Source organism: Mchenga conophoros, linkage group LG7, assembly GCF_057382185.1.
Source record: "Mchenga conophoros isolate Kocher_MC1m ecotype Shallow Benthic linkage group LG7, M_conophoros_male_GT1.1, whole genome shotgun sequence".
Lineage (NCBI taxonomy): Eukaryota > Metazoa > Chordata > Actinopteri > Cichliformes > Cichlidae > Mchenga > Mchenga conophoros.
Window position 1 is genome coordinate 9,245,090 of NC_140532.1, and position 25,033 is coordinate 9,270,122.

Sequence of the window (25,033 nt, forward strand, 5' to 3'; positions counted from 1 at the left end):
TAATGTGACATAGTAAGGGATGCTGATTGTGACATGTAATGTTAGAAATGTTCAGTATTACAAACAAACTTTGCAGAAGACTTCTTGCACTTCTTGATGCCTGTTCCAAGCTGCACTGCCACATGGTGTCATTGCTAAATAAATATCTAAATAGTTTGTTTAAGGATCACTGTTTTTCTGGTGAAACACAGTGACCTAGAAAAAAACAAACAAAATAAACCCCCAAACACTTACAGTTGCCAAGACTACATCCGCACTAACGCTGTCTACTTATAAACACAGTTGAGTAAACCAGTCAGATTTATATCAGTATGTGTGTCTGGGACCGTGTTGGTACAGGCACGATGCTTTAATAGCTGCAGGTATTTGTATGGCAGCACGGTTGTGTCTATATTTGGCCGGTGTGAGGCGGTCACTAATCCATCTGACCTTCTGGCTCATTTGCATGCGCCGGCCCCCCCGACTGAGAGATGCCATGACCTTTATTAGCTAATTAAGAAACATAACAGAAATAAACCTGACAGAGTGGGAATGGACACACACACACACACACACACACACACACAAAGACATATACACACACTCTCAGCGTGGCTGCTGACAGAATGGGGATGGGGAGAAAAGACAGCAGACAGGGGCCAGACCGGAAAAAAGACACGAGCAGAGAGAAATTTGGCATTCATCAAATGGAAACAATCACAGCAGCCACAAATGCAGCTGTTTGCAGATTCCCACTAATATTCAGCCTCTTGGAGGAAATGTTACCACACACACACACACACACACACACTCTTAATCATTACATTCGCCAGCAGACATTCAAGCATTTTTGTATTATAGAAGTAGTTTCTCTTAATCACATACTGAGCTCCTTTAAATCTTTGTGTGCTGGAATAAGAGAAGTAAATCTCCCTGTCTGTGCTCTGTGCTGCCACTTAAGTGTAGTCGGCCTCTTGTTCTCTCTTCACTCTCCCACTAAGGACTCATAATAAGCTGCTAGACCCCTCAGGCTATAGGAGGAGGTGTGTGAGCGTGTGTGTGTGTTCCCTCACACCACAGACAGACAGGAGCAGCGATACAAACACACGTGCACATACACACACACACAAACAGCTATAGTAGCGCACAAAACATATTGACCCATTTCAGAATAAATTTTCAATGACACATTGAGACACTGAGGAAACACTGAGATGTAGAAATTGGGGTTGTTTCCTCTGACACCCTCCCAGTGTTCATCCTGTGTTAATCTGAGCAGTAATCTGCAGTGTGGGCAGATCCTCATCTGAGCAGCACCATTTTGATGTTTGTAAGATTACGCAATCAGCTCCCCTCCCACAGTAAATCACACTGCTTGACATACAATGGAAACACACACAAACTCACGCACATGCATTTAATGCTGACGCCAGTATAGCATCTGGGGCTGACACACTTTACGCGCAGTTTCTTTGTGCACTTTTCTAAGATTTTCAGAATTTTTTTTCTGTCTTTTATAAAAGTGCAACACTTAGTTTCACAAAACGTTTCATAACGTGGAACAAAAAAAATGAAACAGAACTAGTTACAGATCACTTTGATTTGAATTAAGCGTAGGATGAGTACGATACGAACGGAGACGGCATGAAATAAGTTTTTTAGTATAACCACATCAGTTAGAGCAGGAAGTAATGAAAAACAAACATTACTAATTTCACAACACCCACAGTTTGTTTCCATCGCAGCTTCCGAGACAAAGCGGGGAAGGCGAGAGACTGTTGGACGCTGCACGAGAAGACCAGAGAAACATGAATGGATGGGTATAAAAAGAGAAAACTGGAGGGCTGCAGCCTCTCTCTGCCCCTCTGTGTCAGCCTGTCTCTGTCATCATGACAGGCCTCCAACAGCGGGGAACCCTAAAGAGCTTCATCCACCCTGCTGCACACAGGGGCTTCACCCGCTGACAGACAGAGCCAAGGGCTGTCGTGTCCACAGCATATCACAGCCTGCACACTGAGTGCCAGTTTAGCTCCAACAGGCCACCTCCCTCTTTCATCACCTACTGTATATGCACACAGAAACCAACTGGATGTAGAATAAGTGTTGGCGTATCAGCCTGAGCTGTCGTGGAGAATTTTGCATGTCTGTAATTGTCACGAAACATAAAACATGAAATTTCCAGAAGATGTTTATAATGAGTGTCAATGATGAGTCAATCTGAGTGAATATGGATGGAATAATCCTACATTTCTTATATTTGAAAGTAAGTACAGTTGTCCTGGTTAAAATAAACATCTTTTCCATCTTCTATTTATATTTTATAATGCATGTTTGTCACATATATTCTCCCAGTGTCTTCTAGATGCACCTATTTGAAAGCACTGTGACTGTCACAGCATTTTTTTTATCTGCATAGAAGAACTTGAAGATAACAAACACTGTTGACCTGGTAAATGGGAAAAAGATCAAAGAAGATGATGAAAGGTAAGCTGTGGTTTGTTAGTCACAAATATAAGGTTTCTTTTATGCTTCTGCTGACATTTATGGTTCTTTTGTGTTGCTGAAATAACTGTCCTTTCATTTAGACTCAACAATCAGCACAGATCGTTGACTGAAATCAGACGGCCCCCCTCATTGCTGTTGTGGCTGGCATTCGGCATCACCTTTTGACCTCTGGAGTTCTACGAATTCACTATTTCGCAAACGCACTAATAACACAACGGGGTAACTTACAGTACAGCAACTGGCCCACTGATGCTTCTGGCGGGGCCACGGATCAAAATGCTCCACCACCTGATAAAGTCATAGGTTGTAATTCTCCAGCTATAGATACTTGCTGTGAACAACGAGGCCTTTAAATCTAATTTATTTGCAAATGGTTCAATTTCAGGAAAGCATGATTCATATATTATTTGAAGACGGATATATTTACCGGTAATAGCTTTCTGAACTAATGGTTTAAAGAAAAGTGCTCTAAATTTCTTTAATCACAGAACAGAAGCAGGATGCTTGCAGCGACACGTGCTGCAAGTGCGCCGTATGTTGCATCTTTTCTCCTGCGCTCCCCTTTATCTGTCTGTGTGGGCTTCCTCTGCCTCTCTGTTTGTTTGTATTTGCCACTCTGCCTCTGTAGTGTGATGTCTAGGGTTGTGATTTTTATCCTCCCAACATTCTAGTAAATACTCAGACAAAATCCAGCGTGCTCCGAGGAGCCTCGGGCCACTGCAATCAATCAAGGAGAAAACAACACAAAGATGTGGCTGTTTCTGCTCCATAAAACAACCTTCAGAATAGCAGCAGCCATTCAGCGTCTGGGATGTAGAATTAATACGCTCTCGCTTTGTCCCTCTTTATTTCTCAGCCATCCTGTTTTTGAATCACTAGATCAAAAAAGAAAAAAAAGCTGTCACAAATCCAGCAGTGAGAGCTATAAACTGTATTTGTGACTGTCACTGTGTAATTTACCCAGTGGGTCCTCAGCATAACCAGCCAAGGGTCCCCGAAGAAAACCTGGTGGTGGATGAAAGCCAAAGTGAATCTGTAACGGCTCCAAACCAAGGCCGGAGCTTGAATACCGAACATATGTAATGCTACTCCAGAGTGTTTGCTGTACTTACAGCCTATAGGATCGTGGATAATGTTGTATAAATATTTGATGGTTTCCTAGCAGGGTCCTATATGGCAAGGGAGTGCAGCATTAAGGCTGACGATCAGGGAAAACTTCAAGGCATGCTTTCACACATGCAGACACATTAACGGCAATGCGCGCACACACATATATGCGATCCAGACTTCTCTGTCTGTCTGCGTCTGCATTGGGTTTCACTTTCGGCGTGTGCTTGGCTTACAGATGTTGCTCATGTCTCGCTGAGCTTGCAGTGAAAAGAGAGATTCTTTACATCTTTGAGACCACGGCCAGTTGCGCACTGCAACTTGTTATTGTTTGACAGAAACTGTAGAAAATGCTTTGATTGTATGCAGAGGCTGCAAGCATTAGAAAGCCTCTGCAAAGTTTTGATAATGCAATACAAGAAAAGTAGTTTCCTTTAGCTCTTAGTCTGCCAAAAATGGTTGTTAGGAACAGTGTTAACAAATGAGTTAACAATGACTTTTTCTTGGACAATACGTGGCATTAAACTGCAGAACTGCGATGGCTGCCCTCTCCACAGCCCTACAAGAAACTGTCCAAATTTTTCAAGTGTGAAATGTCAACCGGCATATAATCCTAGAGTGATCAACCCTACAAGCAGAGAGACAAAGAGTGTTTTTCTCCCTCGGAGCTGTATGCAGATGGCAGTTGATATATGATATTAACCTTTGCTATTGTAAGTCCTGTCTATACCACCCCCCACTCACACACTTAGACTCACACATACATGCGTGGCATACTAATCATATTGATCCACCTCTAGAGACACTGTGTTGTTTTTCTCCCTCTTGGTCAAAATGTGCATGTGAGTTGTCAGGAAATGATGCAAAATTGTCTCATATTTTATTTAGGAAGTCAAGATATATTACAGTTGTCAGATCACTTTTTTTCCCCCTCCACGAGCATCCCAAAGTAAGTAAACCTGCCATAGGTGCAGTATATTTTACACAAATTAATTTGATAAATGTGTAAGTCCTCAAGTATTTTCCTTGGTTTAGATTGCTTGTCAGTGCAACATTTTTAGACAAATGGGCTCCTCGGTTTTAGCGTCACTCCTCTCTTTGTCTACTGAATTGTCAGTTTTAGCGAGGAGGAAAAAAAAAAGAGAGAGGGAGAAGCAGGAGGATGAGAGAGGAGGCAAAGTATAAAAACAAATTGGCACAGAGGGATAAAGTGAGATATCAAAAGAGTGGATGGTGAGGGATGAATGAAATAGAGTTTCAGACGTGCTGTGGTCTCTGAGGTCAGGGCGTATATCACTCTGCTTCTGAAACAACAACCACCACAAGAAGCATCGGGGAGCCAACCAATCTGGGCTACGGCATTGTTCACTATCTGCTGAAGGAAAAAAAAACCCAGCTTGGTCTCTCGCTCTCTCTCTCTTTCTTACACACAAACACACACACACACAATCACTCCTCACTGTTCATATCTGGAGAGAGAGAATGGAGCGTGTTCCTTATTGTCCCCTTAGTGGTGATGTGGGGGTGTGTGTTAGGGCTTGATTGTTACTGGTTTACATAAGGGTATTAAACTCTAGCATAGCACTATCTATCTGAGCCAGGCAGATATATTTGTGTTGTGGCTCCTTTATGCATTTGTTATTTCCAAAGAGGATTGGGATGCACAGTGGAAGAGAGGATAGATAGCCTGCTGATATTACCCTCTTCCTCTCTCCCTCGTTTCCTCCTTTTTCCTCTAAAAACCAAACTCTTGCCTCTTTCTGAGTGTCTGTGCATGTGTGTGCATGTGTGTGTGTTTGTGTATTGCCTCCAGAAACAAAAGCGGGTAATTAATTAAAGAGAAGTGCACTTTGGCGCCATTGTCCTGTTCAACAACTCTAACAGTGTTCAGCATAGCAGCACTCAGTGATATTACTCCTAATTATTAGCTGTTGTTTCAGTCTGAAATGGTCTCAAATTGCGGATATTTAAGCACTGTGCAGAAGCATTTAGCCGAGCCAACACGTGCAGAGAAACATACATACTTACAAGCATAGTGTACAGTATATATGTGCAAGTTACGAAACACGTTTACACCAGACTTGTACAAGCTAATTTGCTCAAGAGCACTTGCTTCAGTTACTTTCTGCTTCTCTAGTCCCCCAGCACGTTTTTCAACAAAAAACTTTATGGCTTTTCTACTACCACAGCAAATGAGCGAATGCCTTCTGGAAGGTTTTCATCCCTGCAGTACAGACTTGCTGCACTGGCTGTTTGACAGTGTCCACTTTGTGTTGGTTTTCCTTCAACTTGAAACCAGTCTGTATTAGCCTATTTCCAGGGGTTTAAAATGGGATTTGGCAGATGAGATCAGCTGTAGCAGTGCAGCATGGGAAAAATAATTGCTTAAAAAGAGAGAGAATGGAGCGTGTTCCTTATTTAATTGCTCATTAACTGGAGGTGCCCATTCTGGCCCATTTTAACCCCTGCTTGTCGCTACCCTGACCTGGATGTACTGTAATATAGTGTTTTCTATTTTTACAACATAACAACGGAGGCTTTGGAGTTGTTAAACATCAACCTAACAAAAGTAATGAAACAGATATTTCAAGGATTTTGTTTCACTGCAAAGCAATAAAACAGGTAACTGAGTCTATATTTGAGGTGACTTCCCCATCGCTATAAATAATATAACTTCTGAAATGGTGACATCCTAAACACTTTCTGAATGACTAAGTAAACATAATGTAATTGTAAGTAAATATAAACATTTATTTATGCATTTGTCAACAAAGTAAAATGTTATAAATTAAAAGAATTTGCACAATAAAGCATTGCCACTTTTGATTATTAGCTACAAACGTGTATACTTGTAAATTTTTCAAAGCAGTGTCTTGATTTCTACACTGTGGTATAGCCACTTTCATCAAAATAAAAAGGATCTGAAGCCAGTAGTATATTCTGAATGGCATCTTTAACATGCTCATCTCTTAGAAGGCAGCTGGTATTCTGAGAATTCCCAAATCTGCATGTGTCTGCGAGCTTCTGAGGATCAGGCAGGAGAGGTTAAATCAAAGTGGAGTCAATAACTTCATCCCTCCCTCCTGGTTTGCTGCGCCGTGCTACTGGGAACGCCTGCTGCTCACTCTCGGGCTCAGGAAAGAGGAGGACAGGATGGGGTTCATCACTTTCACAAACACTATAAAGGAGGGAAGAGTCGTGCCGCTAATACAGAGGATGATCTAAGTCTCGTGCACACACACAGACACAGACATTCATCTGCACACAATCACCGACAGAAGGCTTCCTCACTATGTCTGAGAATGTTAATGAGCTAAATTCTCTCTTCTTTCCAACCTGAGAGCCCGAGTCCAGTCATGGCCATAGCCCCGGCTAAATCAATATCATCATCCATAATCTTTATTGTGGGATGAAACACAGCATAAATCAGCACAAAGTCTTTCACACATCCTTAGCAGCCTCCAATTGCATGCAGCACTCTCTTGGGCCGTTGAAGGCTTTCTTTTCAGTGCAGACAGGTTGTCTCCCAGTGTCTCGAGCCTCTGCAGCACTTGCTCATACATGCACGACACATTAGTTTGGTGGTTTTGACTCTGTTTTATCTACAGCAGATGTGAAAGGTGAGTTTAGAAAGCAATGCAGGTGTATTTTTGAAAAAAAGAAATCCTCCTCTACCTGGAGGCAACAGAGAGCAGGCCGTGGTTTAAACTGTTAAAGCTTCGATAGAAAAGCGTGAATTTAAGTAGGAAAGAAACCTCTGTGTGTACATGTCTTTGTGAGTGGTGTGTGTGTCTCTGTGTGTGTCTTCCAGTTCTGCTCTCTTTGAGTGTGAGTAATGAGGTTTAGAAAAGAAAGCTTAGCCAAATCCTCTCATCAGTCTTCACTCCTTCAATACAAAATCAGCAGGCTAATTCAATACCCAATCACAGGGCTAATAGCATCCAGCCAAGAGTAGAACCAATGAGAACTCTGCTAATGGACCTTTGGGAATAACTAGCTGGACAAAAAGTTAGTGCAAAAAAAAAAAAAAAAAAAAAAAAAAGGGAGATGTTTTTTTTTCCTCTAAAGAAAATGTACCGTCTAACGATCTTGTCTGGTTTGCAATCGCCTGCCACCGGAGCTGAAAAGCAGAGGAAAAAAATCTCTCTTTAAACTGTTTCAGACATTTGTGTCTACTCGAGTGTGTCAGAGGGATGGATATTATGTTCCATTCAAATCAGAAACTTAAATGAAATAAGAGATATTTCCGTCATTTTCCACAGCATCTGACTTTAGTGCTTGTTTTATTTTAGAAATACAGCCTTGTTTCAGCGTCGCACAGCGCACGGTTCTACAGCATTTAACATGCAAACAGATTCACATATCCTTCCTTCATTTTTCCCACTGGAGCTGTGAATGGAGGGTGCATAAGTGCATAAGGCTGCAGGAGTGTTCCAACCATTGTAGTGTCACAAATCCCCGCATCCTGACATGCACTGAATAAACTGTCACAGGCATTATATAGTGTCTCCATAAAGCCTACCATCAAACAGTTACTACCTCCATAGCTTCAGTCCACTGCACCAACAACAGAAACAAATCACTCGGTGGTGCGTCCCAGTGTTTTCTGGTTTGTGTGTGTGACACGGTGTAAAGTGGGGTGCATACATAACTGTGTTTTCTGATATGATCATACACCATATAACCTTCTATATCTTGCTCAGCTGCAAATCCATACTGACCTCCCTTTCCCCACCTCCGTCGCTAAAAGCTTTCCAGTGTGTTTCACGGAGCATATTCAGTTTCCTGCTCCTCTGCTTTCTGTCACTGCACAGTTTTGTGCTTGGTCATTAAAAGCACACATCAGCATTAATCACATTTATTTTGGTGGTGTGATTCCAAGTCTGATTTAATGTAAGCGCTACTATCCATCACAAAGATAGATTGTCTTTATATCATAAAAACAAAAATGTTTTTATGAATGAGAAAGCTACTGGGATGAAATGTTAGTGGTGTATTTCTACTGAATACCCCATGTTGAAAAAAACAACTTTCAACCCTTTGCCATTTCTCACTGGGAAGAGGTGCAATCATAAAGTTTCAAAACTCTGCCTATTAACAAAAAACCGAATCACATCCACTTTAAATTCCACCTTCAAGGTTCTCTCACTGGTCAGCGCTGGATCTCTTCCAGCTGCGCTTTCAAGAATGGGCAGTGTTGGTCAAGTTACTTGAAAAAAGTAATCAGTAACTAATTACTGATTACTTCCCGAAAGGTAATCCTGTTACTTTACTGATTACTTATTTTCAGTAGTAATTAGTTACTTAGTTACTTTTTAAAAACATTATTTACAACCCAATTCTACTTTTTCTACATAATCCATCATACAAAATGTAATCAAATGGAAAAGTCTCTTTTTAAAACTTGTTTTATCAGTTTTAATCTTTTAACTTTATGCATCAAGCAAAAATTTAATTATATGCAACATTCTCTGACCGGAAGAAATTTGTTTAATATTTAAACCTATTTTCTGCACATTCCAGCACATAAAATAATTTTTTTTGTGTTTACACTCACTCTTTCAAATAGATGCAAGTAAAACACAGCAGAAAATAAATAAAGTCAAAGACTCAGTGGTCCTTTTGCTCTATTTTCACCAGTAAAGCAGGAGTAGGCTAGGCGGAGGTTTACCCTGGTGCAGGTGAAGAATCCGCGAGTTTCTCTGTGAATTTCCCATTACGTCGTAGCGCACTCGGCGCTTGCTTGGAAGTTTAGGGGTTTTTTTTCACTGTAAAAAGAAGTTTTCTTCCAAAGCACAACGGATGCTAATGTTTTTGTCACTTTTTATGGAATCAAACTTAAAATAAGGTCAGTACTTCCACGCTTTAAACGCTGCACGCTCATACTCTCTCCCGCACTCGATATATTATCCATTGTTGACCTGCACACAGCTGTTGTCACCAACGTTGCACTTGCTTACGTCACTGTCATGAGACATCATCAAAAAAATCACGGTTTTAGTAACGCAGTAACGCAGAGTGCTGGGAAAGTAACAGTAATCTAATTACCTTTTTTGCAATAGTAATCTCTTACTTTACTTGTTACTTGAAAAAAGTAATTGGATTACATTACTGCCCATCTCTGAGAATGACCCACAGACTTGCATAACCCCCATAAGTGGTGGAGCTCCTATGGGGTGTGCAAATATTCTAAGGTTCTAACTGCAAGTTGACAGTCAGATAGATAAATACACAATGTACAACACAGTGACTGCTTAAAAAAACACAACACTCCTCACCTTATGAGCTGGCTTCGGGCTTGGCACTATAAAACTCTTCACTAAACTCTGCTTTTTGGTCTCGGATCATAGATAGAAACCCAACTCCAACCAGCGGTAATCCTTGACAAGAAAGGAGAGGTTTCATCTGCAAGTTTGAAGTCTACGGTGAATTTAAAAACAAGAAGGCAAGTGGTCAGAGCTTCCACTGAGCAGTGTAAAAATAAGAGTTGCACTGAAAGTAGCACTTTAATCTTTCATATTGTTATTATCAGTGATGGGAATAACAGCGTTACAAATGGCGTTACTTTTTTCAGTAACGACTAATCTAACTAATTACTATTCCAATCGTTACAACGCCGTTACCGTTACTAACAAGAAAATGCTGTGTGGTCGCGTTACTATTTTTCAACAAACAGACGGTTGAAGCTGTGTTCATATCAGTTGCACGGAAGTAGCTGTAAGTAATCTGGGCGCTACAGCTTTAAGCAGCTGCGCGCGCTCCCGTGTGCGGCAATCACTTTCTGCCCGACGATCACTTTCGAGCACAGGGGCAAAACAATCACATGAGTGCTGCTGTTTGACTGAGGAAGAATAAAGTAGTCGTGGTAAGCCAATCACATGACCACTTCAAGATGACAAAGCAACAAGGTGATATAAACCAGTTTTTAAATTGTGTTGATAGGCCACGTAAAACCAGAGTCATGATAAACAATATATGCATGTTTTTCCTGAATACTTTTGTCACGTTTACTGTCTAAGGACAGTGCTAGCAAGCACTCTCTGCTTATGAGCAAAAAACCCCCAGCCCTGTCATGTTGGTGGAAAAATGTACCATGTCGATCAATCAAAACAATGATATGGCAACATGACATTTGGTTGTTTAGAAAGAGGGGGAGGTTTTAGGAGTGATGGCGAGAGAGAGAGAGCAGAAAAAAAAGAGAGCGAGTTTTGAGATGTGAGAGATTTGTGACGTTTAGCGTGTTTGGAGTGTGTAGTTAATGTGTTGTCTTGTGTAGTTAGTGTGTAGTGTTGTGGATAGTTTTGTGTTGTGTGTCAGAACAATGAGGCGACTGCTGTCTCCAGGTAGAAAAAGGAGTGATACACCTGCTGCAGTGATCGACCTGCAGGTATCAGGCTGTGATGTTCTCCTTTATAGTGGTCAGAAATTATTTTTTTGGAGTGGCACAAATAATTTGTGTGGCATCTTATTGAATGCAGAACAGCTGGTTGTTCTGTAAATAGTTTGAAATGGTTACTTAAAAAAGGGTAAAAGGTGGCTGCAAATAACTTTGTTTGCAAAACTTGTGCATATGATTTGGCAATTTATATTTGCATTTAAAGTTATGAAATATGATTCATTAAATGTGTTTGTGGTTGTTACAGTAAAAAAACTTTTCTACTTGGAATTTATGGGGTTTTTTTTCTGATTTTAGAACAATTTTGTTAATACAGTATGTCAAAATGAAAACATAACTGTAAATTCAGACACGCGAGGTTGTGCTGAAAAGGATGATACCAAACAAGGCAAAGTAAATAGTTTTTAACAGTGAAATGTAGAGGTAAAATCAAAAGTAGTGAAAAATGGCCAATTATACCCTAGACCCCAGAGGGTTACATTTTTTTAAAAAAAGTAACGCAATAGTTACTTTTCCAGTAATTAATTACTTTTAGAATCCTGTAACTTTTTTGAAGAAGTAACTAGTAACTATAAATTAATCACTTTTTCAAAATAACTTGCCCAACACTGGTTATTATATACATTCTTTAAATTGGGCCCCCAGGCCCCGGAGAAGTCCTGTGTTGAAACATCTTCTTAACGATGCTCAAAAGACCAAAGTGCAATCGAGCAACATTTGCATTTTGACTTGCAACATGTTTTGGCTGTAGAGTAGCACTCTGGGTTATGTAAAAGATCACTTACTATTTGAGGAGGCCAGGCTATTTTAGAGAATCTGTACCATGAAAAATAATTTCCGCACTTCAGAGAAAAACCATAACAACCTTGAAGCACTAAACATCACACGCTAATGATATACTGTACAACGGCGTGAGGGTATGTGAAGAGGAAATTCCCTTTAATCTTCTTCACGGCTACATCATCTTTTATTGGTGGACAAAGTGAATCTCAGCCTCCAGCCCCAGTCCCATAGAAATGACAATTGATTTGCAGGTTATTTCCTGCTTCCTGTGAGCTAATTGAAATAAAGTGGGACGGTAAGCTCAGGCTCTGCAGCATATATCAATACTGCAGTTGTACAGCAGAGAGAGTCTCATGCCTACTGCTGTGCCTTAACCAGTCCCTCAGAATACTTGTTTCCTTATTTAGTCCTTCAGCATCTAAGTGCTTACTTCTTTTGCATTAGCCTCCTATTTAAAATCTGTGGTTAAGCAAGCAAGATGAACCAGAATGAACACTTAGATAAGCAAATGGTGTCAATATCTATATATTTTTTTGTTATTATACTGTTTACTTTGTGAAAATGGTCACACAAGTGTCACACTGTCTCAGTGTAATATCATGAATATTATTTAGTAATTAATACAATACATTTGATATTTGTTATATTAAAGTTCAAGATTACGTATATATAATAGTGAATGCATTTGATTACATCCCATAGAAGAGAATTATGAGTATTTGTGCCGATCACAGAGTCAGATATATTCCTTTACACACACACACACACACACACACACACACACACACACACACACACACACACACACACACACACACACACACACACTAGTAACGCCTTTTCCCATCAATTTAATTATGGTGAGCCCACTATAGATAAATATAAAGTATCCAGCAGTGCACATCTGTCCAGGCGTATGTACAGCAGGAGAAGGGAAAAGAAACAACTCGTTGCGCATGTCTGGAAGGCAACCGAGGAATAAGTGTTGACGTGTGTGCATGCCTGTATGTGCAAGCTCAGGAGCCACATTTTATTTAGTTATAATGTCCCAGCTGTCGTGAGCATCTGGATGTTACACAGATTAAACTGGTAAGTGTATGAAATCAGATGTACAGTAGCCTTCAGTGTCTTTGCTGTCAGATAAACAACCAGAGGAATTTATCCCAGACAACAATTTAGACAAAACAAAACAAAAACCATGCACAGCTTCACAGCCTGAAATTTTACATGATCCAAGTCTTATTTTTTCTTTTACAGACTGTATTCATTTTGAAACTGCTTTTTGTTTTTAAAGGCATTTAGATATAAACTGCTTTTTTGTTGCTTTCTGACACACGCTGTATTTAAGCATGGATTTCCCTAAATCACATTACAGAATATCTTTGAGAAATCTGCCTTTCAGACTACTTTAATTCCATTTACATTTAAATGCCTTTTAACAACAGTTCCTTTTCTTCCACTGCTTTTCCCTCCAACCACAGTAATGATTTCAGCCAACGTCTTCCAATGGTCTAATCTAACTCTCGTTAGACTGCAAGATACACTGAATCATCATTAAACCAATCTGCATATTACCTGTGCTGCTACACTTAGCTATGAATCTCATTTGAATCTTATTTAAATTCCTCCTATGAATCTCAATTAAACAGAGATTCAAACAAACAAGCGCAGCATCTAAAATAACACAGACACACACAGACACACAAACACTGCACCTGCTGTTATCATTGCTGTTGTTTTAAATGTGTTCAGTTTAATTAATTTGTTTTGATACTCAAGACAAATCCTTTACAAATCCTCATGTGGTAATTAACAATTATCGCACATTTAATAAGCATACTGAGATAATGAAACAATTAGAGAAACAAGCCGTTTAAAGGCTGGAGCTGCGCTTTGAACTAGTGTATATGCTTTAATTGTCGTTCGGTGCCTTCCGACTTCAGTAAGCTAGCAGATCTTAAATGTACTCAGAGCTTACAAATCAAACACCCTTCAAAGCAGAATAACAAACCAACAATGTATTACTTGTAGAAAATGTGAGCTTTCAGCACTGCTGTAATATGAAAACGTCTCCACACACACTTTACCTTTGTCTCTGGTGTTATCACAGGGGCCAATTAGCAGGCCCCAGCTTTCTGCTCAGGCATGTGTCAGGGGACCTATAGGGAGCCCGCGAGGCTGCAAGAGGCCTCAGGGTAGCAGAGGAATTATCACTCTTTTCATCTCTCCGTCTCTCACACATCCTTGCATACAGACTTATCTGCTGTTTGTTTGGTGCGAGCGTGTTCCCTTTCATTCTTTCCTTTCCTCTGTCGTTTTCTTGCTGCACAAGCTCCCAGAACAGCGAACAAAGGACGATCCTGAATAATATAGAGCACACGAAGCTAATTTACTCGACTAAGGTGGCCGAACTGGACGAGGTTCAATAAACATATGCATAACCTCGACATACGTGCGCACCAGTCGATGCATACTCATAACCTTTGATCCCTCTGAACTATAGACTGTTTGTAGGCCAACTTTGTGTCTGTGTGCGCATTTTTAGGCAACAGAAAGGCAAAGTCATCACAATACATGCTGATTAAAATCCATGTTGCACTCTGTATCGTGACTATTAGTGATGGAGTGCTCAGGGAGACCTAACAGATTGCTGGAGCACGTGCTGAGCTGTGTGTGTGTGTGTGTGTCTCTCTCTCTCGCTGTTTGTTACCATGTGTTTGTTCTTGCTGAGAGTTTTATCCTTATCACACTCTTTCCCACCCCCTCATCTTTCTTTCTATCCTCAGCCCTATGTGGCCCCCTACTGAGTGGCTGGTAGGTGGCTTACACACACACACACACACACACACACACACACACACACACACACACACACACACACACACACACACACACACAAAGACAAAAACAGACAGTAAGCCCTCCACAGGCTGCATATAGCTGTAGATCCCTCTCTCTACTCCACACCACGGGGAAGAGAGAAGAAGGGAGTGACAGGAAAAGAAGAAGAGGAAGAGTGTGTGTGTGTGTGTGTGTGTGTGTGTGTGTGTGTGTGTGTGTGTGTGTGTGTGTGTGTGTGTGTGTGTGTTGGAGTGGGGTTTCCACTCATTGTGCAGAACAGAATGAGTGGACACCTGTCCTCTGTCAAGCCTCCATCTACCTGTCTGCCACACTGTGGGCTGTAAATCTTTCTTTCTGGCATGCGGGTGAAAACTGAGTCAGTGCAACCAGCTGAATGCTGCTGAACAAGAGTGAAACTTCCATCTCAGAGGAATAATTAAGATGCTTCATAAAATATTAAAAATTGTTCAAAGTGCATTTAAAAATTTTTGGCTGTTTTATTTTTTGCCCATTCGATGTTATTTTTTTCTTTGTGTGTGCCTATTTTTGTGTGTGACACTGGCAGGGAAAGAGACAGCAGAGTGGAGGCAGTAGATAAGATAAGCGTTCTTTATTTCTGACAGAGTCATTTAGCTGTGGATGAAGAGAAGAGAGGAGGAGAAGACGGCGAGGAGAGAGTTATAGTTATGGAGCTGTCGGAGGTTCGGGAGTGTTGAATGAAATGAGGTCCGGAGGAGCAGAGGGAAACAAAGGTGGAGAGAGAGAAATCGGGAGGCTCCTACATGACCTTGCAGTGAGAGAAACAAACTGAAGAGGAGAACCGGTTTCCTCTAAATCATGTGTTGTGCTGTGTTTTCCCCTCTTACTGTTACTCAATTAACATGTCAGCCTACTTGCCAGTTGCTGAATCTCCCTTCTCCTCGGCCCACATCCCTGAATCACTTTCCCTTTCTCTTTTATTTCAGTGACTAAGGGGTGCACCTGTGTTTTAGTGCTCAACTGCATCACACTCACACAGTGTGTCACACACACTCATACACACTTCTGGAAAATGTTTCTTTGTCATATATTTGCTTGTACTGAGGCATCAAACTGTCAGAGGCCTCCTGTCATTTCAGCTATTTGCTTCTTTCCCCTCCTGTTACTCATATGAAGAAAAGTATTTATTTTCATTTATCAAAGCCTTTTACCCCAGAGAGAGAAAAAACTGCAGCATCTGCAATACTGTGTGTGTGTGTGTGTGTGTATGTGCACATGTGCATGTGTGTCAGGGGGTTGTGGAGCAATGCTGGAGGTTATTATGAAGAGACTGAAATGCGACAGGAGATTCCTCTGATTGGGAATAAAACACCATCATATCTATTTAAATAAACCCCACTGCGACCTCATTTGCACACACTCACACACACTAAAAATAAAGGGGCATATACGGAACGACACAGGAACGTAAAGGCATCCACTGAAGCATACACAAACGCGCACAAAAGTGCAGAAGCTGGCAAATCTATGCATGTAAACAAACACAAGAGCAAATTCACAAAGGGATTTGTAGTAATTAAATTGCAATGATCGCCCTATTTTAGCTTTCACTTTGAAGATGAAAATATAGTGTTCGAGCAGAGACGTGAAGAAAAACAGTCCTAATAGAACATGAAACGAACATCTAATTATTCAAAGGAGATTAGTTACTGTAGGAATAACACAACAAAAATAAGATAAACAAATAAAAAGGTTTAATGCAAACACTCTGCAGAATAACGCAGAAGAGTGCTTCAGAGCTCCGCGAATGAACCTAAAGTTTGACCATTTGTGAGCTAGGCTCTGACGTGAACCTGCTGACCTTTGACCTCTGGCTGACGAGAGGCACAGAACATGCATTTAACTTGTGACAGTGTAGGTTCTTTAATAAACAGCATGCATCGCTGCAGAAATGGGCAACTGCATGTGTATGTCACCAAAACACGAGTCATCTGAAAGGAGAGCTGTGTGCATGTGCGCACGTGTGTGTGTGCGCGTGTGTGTGTGTGTGCGTGCACATATTTGACAGTGAATATGGAGAGGAGGAACAGTGATGTATGTTGGGTCTGCCGTTTGAGACTGCAGATGTTTACCCCAGGTGGTCTGACGCTAATAACGTTCCACTCTTTACAAGCCCTTTAATTCACTCGAGATAAAACCACATAAAATATACAGTATAGGATACACTGCTGCACCTATCCGGATCAGGGAAACACGGTCAGAGATGCAAGTTTGAACTTCCCTTACATTCATTTATTTCTTTATTACGCACTGATTATGAATAAAGCGCCTCTAAGACTTCACACGGAGGTATATAAGAGGTAAATAACCTCTGAGAAGACAAAGAGGTCACTAGCACTTTCACATAGTAGCGTTTGAATGTAAAAAGAGGGCAGTGGAGAGGTGGTGGTTTATATAGGTAGGACAATATGTTCAAACGTGCCAAAAGTGAGCGTGCTTGTGCCTCTCTAGCCCGTTGGCTCCTCCTTCCCTTGCGTCTCCTCCCCTTTTTGTACTCAAATGTGTCTCAACCTTGAACCAGAGCAGATGAGGAAGACGAAGAGAGTGAGAAAGCGGTCAGCACTCTTCCTATGTCACACGAGTATGCTCGAGTGTGTGCGCGTGCGTGTGTGTGTGTGGATTTATATGTATATGATGTGAAATGTGGAGGATGTTGGTGTTTAAAGCACAAGAAATCCCCTGCACATGCTAATCCTTCCACCTACGTTCAGTCATTTTATTAATATATATTTGAAAAAACACACACACACACACACACACACACACACACACACACACACACACACATTATGGTATAAAACCACGGTAATATAAACATATTAAAAGGCATTTCTGCCAAAACTAGAAAACAAGTCAAAGAGAATGAAGCGACTCACATATCTGTCCTCTGCTTTGGAAGATTTTAGTATGCTTCACAGTCTTTGGCAATACTTTACTTACTGCACAAGTACAAACACACGCACACCCCCAAACACACACTCAGTGTTGACTTTGTATTCTGGTACAGTTAATGTGTACACAGATTATTTTTCTCCCCAGAAGAGCTACTTTTGTCGCAGGAACCAGCTTTCAGAATCACTCTACTGGTAAAGCCACAGACAGCAGGGCCCTCCCTGCCTCTGTTGAATGCAGCGTTAACACATACACACAAACGCACACTATACCATAGAGGTCTTTCTGCACAGTACACAAACAGGCAGTTGATTTGAAAAAGTTGTAACTCTTTAAACAACAAAAACATAGTCACACACTCACACACAGCAACTGCTGAATCCTAATCTTCTGCTGCAACACTCACTCTGTAGCAGGAAACCTGACTGACTCAACTGACTCTCAATGGTCACATTGTAAAGACTTTAGCCAGTTAGCGATTGCTGTCTTTAATGAATGAGAGCTCCGACTGTCGGCAGAGAAACCACAGCTTGTCTCCTCTCTTCTTCTCCTATCTTCAGCCCATTAAAAGAGGGCTGTTTCTTCTTTTATTTTGTTTTGTCATGAATCTTTAATCAGCCTTTTCAAGTGAGTGCGCAGGCTGACTGTCAGCATAGCGCTGACCCTTGCTGCTGAAACACACTTTCTGATGTAACTTATACAGATGCTACGCAGCTTAGAGCACATTCACATCCAGGAACAGACCTAAGCTTGAGCTTATGTGCACAATTTCTATAAGGTGAGGTCACAAAGATGTAAAAATCAAAGCATGCCAAAGTTTTAACTATAAGAGAATTTCCACTTATGCGCTGACAACAATAAAGCATGCTGTAGTATAGTTTGGTACCTGGAGTAGCTAGTCTCCTGCTTAGGCTGGGAAGAAATCCATCAGCAGTGAACGAAATGGGTGAACTGACAGTTCTGCGTTCGTGCTCTCTGAATCTCTTTCTCTGTCATGACACTATTGCATTTGCTCGTGCAGGCATGCACACAGCTGCACACATGAACACAAATAAATAAAGCAGTGCAGTCAGGTCAGAATTACAGTAAACCCCACAAACAACTACCATCTGCCTCTTTGTCTCTGCCTGTATGAGTCAATGAGCCTCACTGGCAAGAGTTTATACAACGCCCGAACACAAAAACATTCAATGCTGTTAAAGAAATGAAAGAGGAAAATCTCTGTGAAGTGGTACAGGCGATCCATTATTCCTCTGCCTCTCTCTTATCACTCTCTTGTTTCCGCTTTACCCAACTCTGTCCCTCCTTCGCTCGCTGTAAATGAGTGATTTATCAGCCTTAATTGCTGGCAGTGGTTCGTGTGGTCATGTGACCACAACATGACAGCATGTGATAAATACACCCTTAAGATTAGGCCCTGCGTTGCAAACAGAAACATGCACTGCTTGCATTGCATCTAGAGAGGGACAGAGTGTGTTTTGATAGTGACAAAAATAGAAATGGTCTAATAAAAGATCCACTTAACAATAAATAAATAAATATATTTAAAAAAAACCCTAAATCTTTGCTCCTCTTTTGCTTTAAAATGCCATAATAAAAGACATTTATCAAAGTGATACAAAGGGCAAAAGGGAAATTTGTGCAATCAGCATTGACAGCCCACACATCTTTATTGTTTTAAAGTGTTTCATTGTGGCCACCCATCAACACTAGGTGAACACACACACACACACACACAGCCTAGAGTTGAATCTGTCACTCCAGTTTGCATGTGTGTCATCCTCACAGCGCTCAGCTGCAAGATGCTGACTGAAGGGTCTGCAGCGCTCTGTCCATGCATCTTATTGTTACATGAAGCTAGTTCCCAACCACTGACCTTTTTATTCACTGCACTATACATTGTTAAAATAATGTATGAGGTGTCTAAGCCACAGCCACTTCATGGTGTGTGCATGTGTGTATGTGTGTGTGTGTGTGTGCTCAGCTTAAACCGATTTTGGGGGGGAAAAAAACCTCCTAGTAAAACATTTAAGATAAACATATAATACATGCGAATAATTTTGCACGTTAAAGCTTTTCTGGCTCATGTGTTTGGTTGATGTCTCTTTGCTTTTTGTTTATAAATCAGGTGTAAAACACCTTTATGCCATGCCTGTGTTGTGTGTTTTTCCAAAAGTGAAGTTTTGCATCATAAATTGCAAAACTGGAAATGTAATGCTAAAAATAATTATAAAGAATAAAGGACGGCAAAAAAAAGAAGAAAAAATGGACAGGCATCAGGATAAAAGTAAAACATGACTAGATTCATCTTTAACCTTTTATTCTAACCTTCTCAGGAGCAAACCAGGTATAGCTAACAAAGGTTCAACTGACACTGAGGTGTATAGCTGTATGTCAAGAGAACAATCATGAAAACAAACAGTACAGATCAATCCATTAATAATGGGAATTGAGAGAGCAAGAGGGGATATAAAAAGATACAGTTTAAAACTCATCGGTACCAACTACTAAAGCTAGAAACCATTTTTGGGGGTCTTTTCTAAAAAAGAAAATTTAAAAAAATTACTACTTAATTATTCTGCTTTGTTGTCTCTGAATACACATAAATACAGTTTAATCCAGATCATTGTGCTCCAGATGGAGCTTTCCCACCATATTGCAAAAAAATCAGTAACACTGAAAGAGAAAATAAGAAATGCAAATAATAAATAGAGATGAATGAAGCCAATCTTCCTTACTGATTGACTGACCAACTATCTGCTTCCAATATGTCAAACATTTGACTTTGCCGGAGCTGTGCTTATAACAGGACAAGCTGATTTTACAGTTTGGGCAACAACAGAGGCGCCTATTGAGAAACCGAGTGTGTGCGCTTGCTTGACTTTGCACCATTTGTGTGTATGGTATATTTTTGCAGGTTTGCATATTGCGTCTATGAATGCCTGTGTGTAAACAGGTAAAGGGGGGGAAGGGAGGGACAGCACTGACTCCAGCACCTCTGCACCTTCCCTCCCACCTCCTTATTTATTTGTCTGTATTAGTTAGCTCCTTCTCAGCACTTAAAATTAATGTCATCCAGCAGAAAATAGAGGCTGAAAGCTAAAATTCAGCACTTTCGCAGCAGCCTGGTTATTTATCAAGCTAACAAGGAGAAGATGCATCCCGTTTCAGCCGGGCCCAGGAAATATGTGCCATTAAAGCCCAGAGCTAATGTTTGAGAGCCAGGGAATAACAGTGAAGGTGTCAGGGAGAGGGGATGGACGGCATCGCCAGCAATATGGATGCAGAAAGACCAGCAGACACATTTATATAAGCGACAATGGATACACTCAAGTGGAAGCATGAGAAGCAGGAGGAGACGCACACACAAGTGTACCAGCGGCGTATCCACAAGACATATTCTGCATGTTCTCGATGTGTGTATATGAAGTGCTGATTTGCTGATGGCTATAAAAATGATCCTTTAGGGGATACAGAAGACACAGTTTGGAGCTTTGAATAAATCATGTGTTGCCAAAATGAGCTTAGCACTAATTTTCTCATTAAAAGAAGAGTGTTGAACACGTCCTGAGGATTGTTAGTATTGTGCTGTGTTAACATAGCATCAGGAGCTAACGCCTAAGCGTTGGAATTCAATTAGACACTGCGTGCAGTGCTAAGCAGCTAACACTGGGTAGTCACCGCAGGGAAGAAAGGGAGAGGACGGTGATGCGAGGGGAGTGTGGAAGGTGTGTGTGGAAGGAAAAGGAGGCTGCGGGCAAGAGGAAGGCCCTGGGCTGCTGGCTGCGGTGATTCAGGGGAATACATTATATCACACTAACCTCCGGCTCATCGCAAGTTCCACTCTCAATCATGCTGTGAACACACAGTAACAACCAGAGGACAACAGTGGCTCTGAGGCTCAAACACAAACACACACATGCGTGCAGCAGTGACAGCTTTACAACTAATTATGTTTGAATAAAACAACACAAATCAGGCTTAAACAGCTGAAACAAAGGAGAAAAAATTCATATATTAATGTTAGTTGAAAAGAAAAGTGGCTTGATGTTCAGAGGTTTGGCTCGGGGGTGAAACTTTATCCTGATCAAGTAGCATCTAATCTGTGGCTTAGAAATAAAAACACGCTTTAGAAAAAACAATCCGAATCTAAAACACGGCTATTCTGTGTTCGTCTTGTGTGTCTTTACAACTGCACGGAGTGAAATTTCTCGTCTTTTTGTTATTTCTAACACCGACCCAGTTCCACTTGGTCCCTTCTCTTTTCAGACCAGGCCTAATAATGAGCATACATCCTGTTCATATCCTCACTGTCATTTGGATTTTCTGGATGGAGCGATGACGTCTGTGTCACTACCGAAACTCTAACACTGTAATGAGTCTCACTATAGGCAGCTAGTAGTTATATATATCCAAGGCAGTGAAGGATAGTGAAGTGTGTCAAACTGTGGATGGAAAAAAAAAATCCCGTTTGCTGCTGATGACAAATGAGTGCAACACAACTTCAGTGTTTCATAAATGACACTTCAGTGTTGGGGCATACAGTGAACTGCACTGTTAATCACCTGAACTTTAAATTAAGTTGTGCTTAATCTAAATTTAAAATTCAATACAGATTTCCTCCAGAATGTTTTCTGAGAAGCTGAAAAAGGTGATTTGATTTCAGGTTTTACTATATGTGCTGCAAAATATTGAATAGTTATCAGGAGATACAACATATCACTTTTTGTGCCCATGTACCGATTTAATTTTTCTCATAAACAGCCAACCTTATTTTATAACCTTACTGGTAATATCCACCATCTTTTGCAAAAGCTTTTCGGGTTTTTACGTATGCACCCCATATGTCCATTTAAAGATGTGCTCACTACCTCACCGTAAACTCGCACCTTAAAGCTTCCGCGTGCACACGTGTCCTTCCTCCTCTGCCATGTCTACAAAAACCTGACCTGCCTGCTGTCAGCCACAGAGGCACCTTGCCCCTATGCGGCCCCTCCCCCCCGAGTGGCTGACTCACCCCGTCACCATGAGGAGAAGGCGAGCCGGAGTGAGCGGGAAGAGGAGAGGAGGGATGACGGGGAGAGGGGATAACAGGGGGAAGAAGGAGGAAAAGTGAGGGTTGAAGTGGTGGGAGGGAAGAAACGGCAGAGGCGTGGTGTGTGGGTGGGGGCTCTGAAGCTTACTCTAATGTGCCCTCTCCACTCCCTCTGCCTGTGACCTCAGAGCTCCCGACAGCCAGAAAGTGCTGAAGCACGCAGGTGTCCTCGCGCTGCAGCCACACACACATGCGCAAACGCAAACACGTGCTCCGCTCACACCAACAGATGCACGAGTCCTGCCTTAGCAGGCTGCATTCTGTCAGCTTTTAACTCTTTCCCCGCCTGCATCCACGCTACGGCCATGCTTTCACATTTAAAAATGTTCACATCGGCCGTTATCAGTCAAGAGCAAAATAACAGGCGGTGATGGAGAGTGTGTCAAAAGCAAAGCTGGCGTGCGCTTCACAATGCTGAGCACATGAAGAAAGTAGAGTGTGCTGCCTGCTGCATGGTAAAATTAGCTGATGCTGATGCGGTAGTTTCCTCTGTCCAGCCTCCTGATTGTACAGGGTAAAACCTGAGGTGTCCAGAGAGTGTCCCGTCCTGTGCGTGTGTGTGTGTGTGTGTGTGTGTGTGTGTGTGTGTGTGTGTGTGTGTGTGTGTGTGTGTGAGAGAGAGAGAGTGGGAGGGGGGGTTAGCATTAGAGAGTTGTATTACAGTGGTGATGAGTCGCCTGGCTGCGAGGCTGATACCTCAGCAGCACCCAGCATTGACCAGGCCTTTAAATAAAGCCTTCGATCCTCCAGCAGCAGAGAAGGTCACCGCCTTCCTCTGGTTTCCCTGCCTGTCTGTCTGCATCCACGACCAGGAGCCCTCTCGCCATGCGTTCCTCCCTTACCTCGCCTCCTAACCTCCTTCTGTCCTCTCGTCCCGGCGTGTGTGTCTGCATTCAAAAGCAGGCGCCACACTTTCCACAGTTTCTTACCTTCAGTCTTAAGTTTTTCTCAGTTCCTTTCATCCATCCTTCCTTTTTTTTTTGCTTTTATAGCCTCTGTTTTCCTACTACAAGTGTCACAGTATAAAATCTAGTCTTCGCTATCCCTCACTCACTCCATCAATCCCACATCCCTCCATCTGTGTATCTGCCAGAAATAAAACAAAACAAAACAAAAATACTGTATAGTGTCTGTCTCTGCAGAGTGAGCAGAGGGGGACACAGGAAGTCAGGGGGTCAAGACAGAGGTGAAAGGTTTTGGTCTCATCCCATGAGTTCGGTGCATGTCACCCCTCCGTCATTCAAGCAGCACTGTCAGAGCCCCAACACAGTGATGCCAAACATTGCATGCAATGGATGCTGTGAGAGAGTGATGAGTTTGGTTGTGAAGTGAGAAATAATGATAATCAGCAGGTGTCTGCTTTCCTTGTTAAAGCAAATCATTTTACCTAATATCTGATGCAAAGATGAACCTTTTAGATGAACTGAAATATTGATTATCAAAATACTGATCAGATCTAAAGATTTGAAGTTTCAATAGTTTTTATCAGGAGATCCTGTCTGTATTTAAAGTGCTTCAATTAAGAGCACAAAGCAGGTAACAGAAATATTATAGTAGCTTTCAACTTTTCTACTTCTCTACAATAATGTAATAAAACATAAAGAGCTTTCAGGAGTTAAAACAACGCATAAGCAGCTCTCTAGTATGGTTATTGTTTATAATTAATGTTTTACTTGATGCATTTCTTTTCATTTTAAATCTATTTTGTTTTGTGCTGAAACCTGTGAGTAAAGGAGATTTATCCTGAGACCTTTTTGTATAACTCTAGAATTTTGACAATAACTAATTATTGCTGCGGATATTTAATGGCTACTGAAAGCTGTATCATTAAAATCTTAGTAAGAACATGGTCTGTATTTAGTTTATATCTGCAGGAGGATTTAGTCTCCAGTGCCACCAATCATTAAAATTTAAATTTAAATTTTATTTTCACCTTGCATCAAAAACAGCAAAAAATGTTTTAAAGATGTTGTTTTTGTTGAAAGTGTCAAAGATGAGCATCAAGTTACCTCAGACTCCAGGGTGGCGGGGCCGAGAGGGCACAGCTCTCTATCACAGATGGAGGAATTTTCTTGACGTCCTGCAAAAAACAAAACAGGACGAAACATTAACACACTTTTTTGATGAAACAGAAGTGCACACTGATGTAAACACAACATATTTCCGACATTAAGTAATGGCTATCTGGTTCCCAAAACTGGCAATGACTGTAAAAGTCAGGGGTAATTTCAGTCGGCTTAGAAAACCGGTAATGCTGTGACTGAATAATGAATATGAGGTGCTCGTACAGTTCCCCAAAACCAACCTGTTATGTTACTAAAATAATATCAAGTGATTCTGAGCTAATTTTTATTCATATTCGTTTTTTTATTTGTATTTAATGTGTTAAATGCAGG

General features: G+C 41.3%; 1 protein-coding gene across 1 annotated transcript in view; it reads right to left on the bottom strand.

Moving 5' to 3' along the window:
- mafb (MAF bZIP transcription factor b) overlaps nt 1-25,033 on the bottom strand; it is a 51,009-nt gene that overhangs the window by 18,026 nt on the left and 7,950 nt on the right. Inside the window, exon 2 of the mRNA XM_085281923.1 lies at nt 24,647-24,717. Within this exon, the coding sequence (XP_085138049.1) occupies nt 24,690-24,717 (28 nt within the window). The 3' untranslated portion in view covers nt 24,647-24,689. The remainder of the gene's footprint in view (nt 1-24,646; nt 24,718-25,033) is intronic.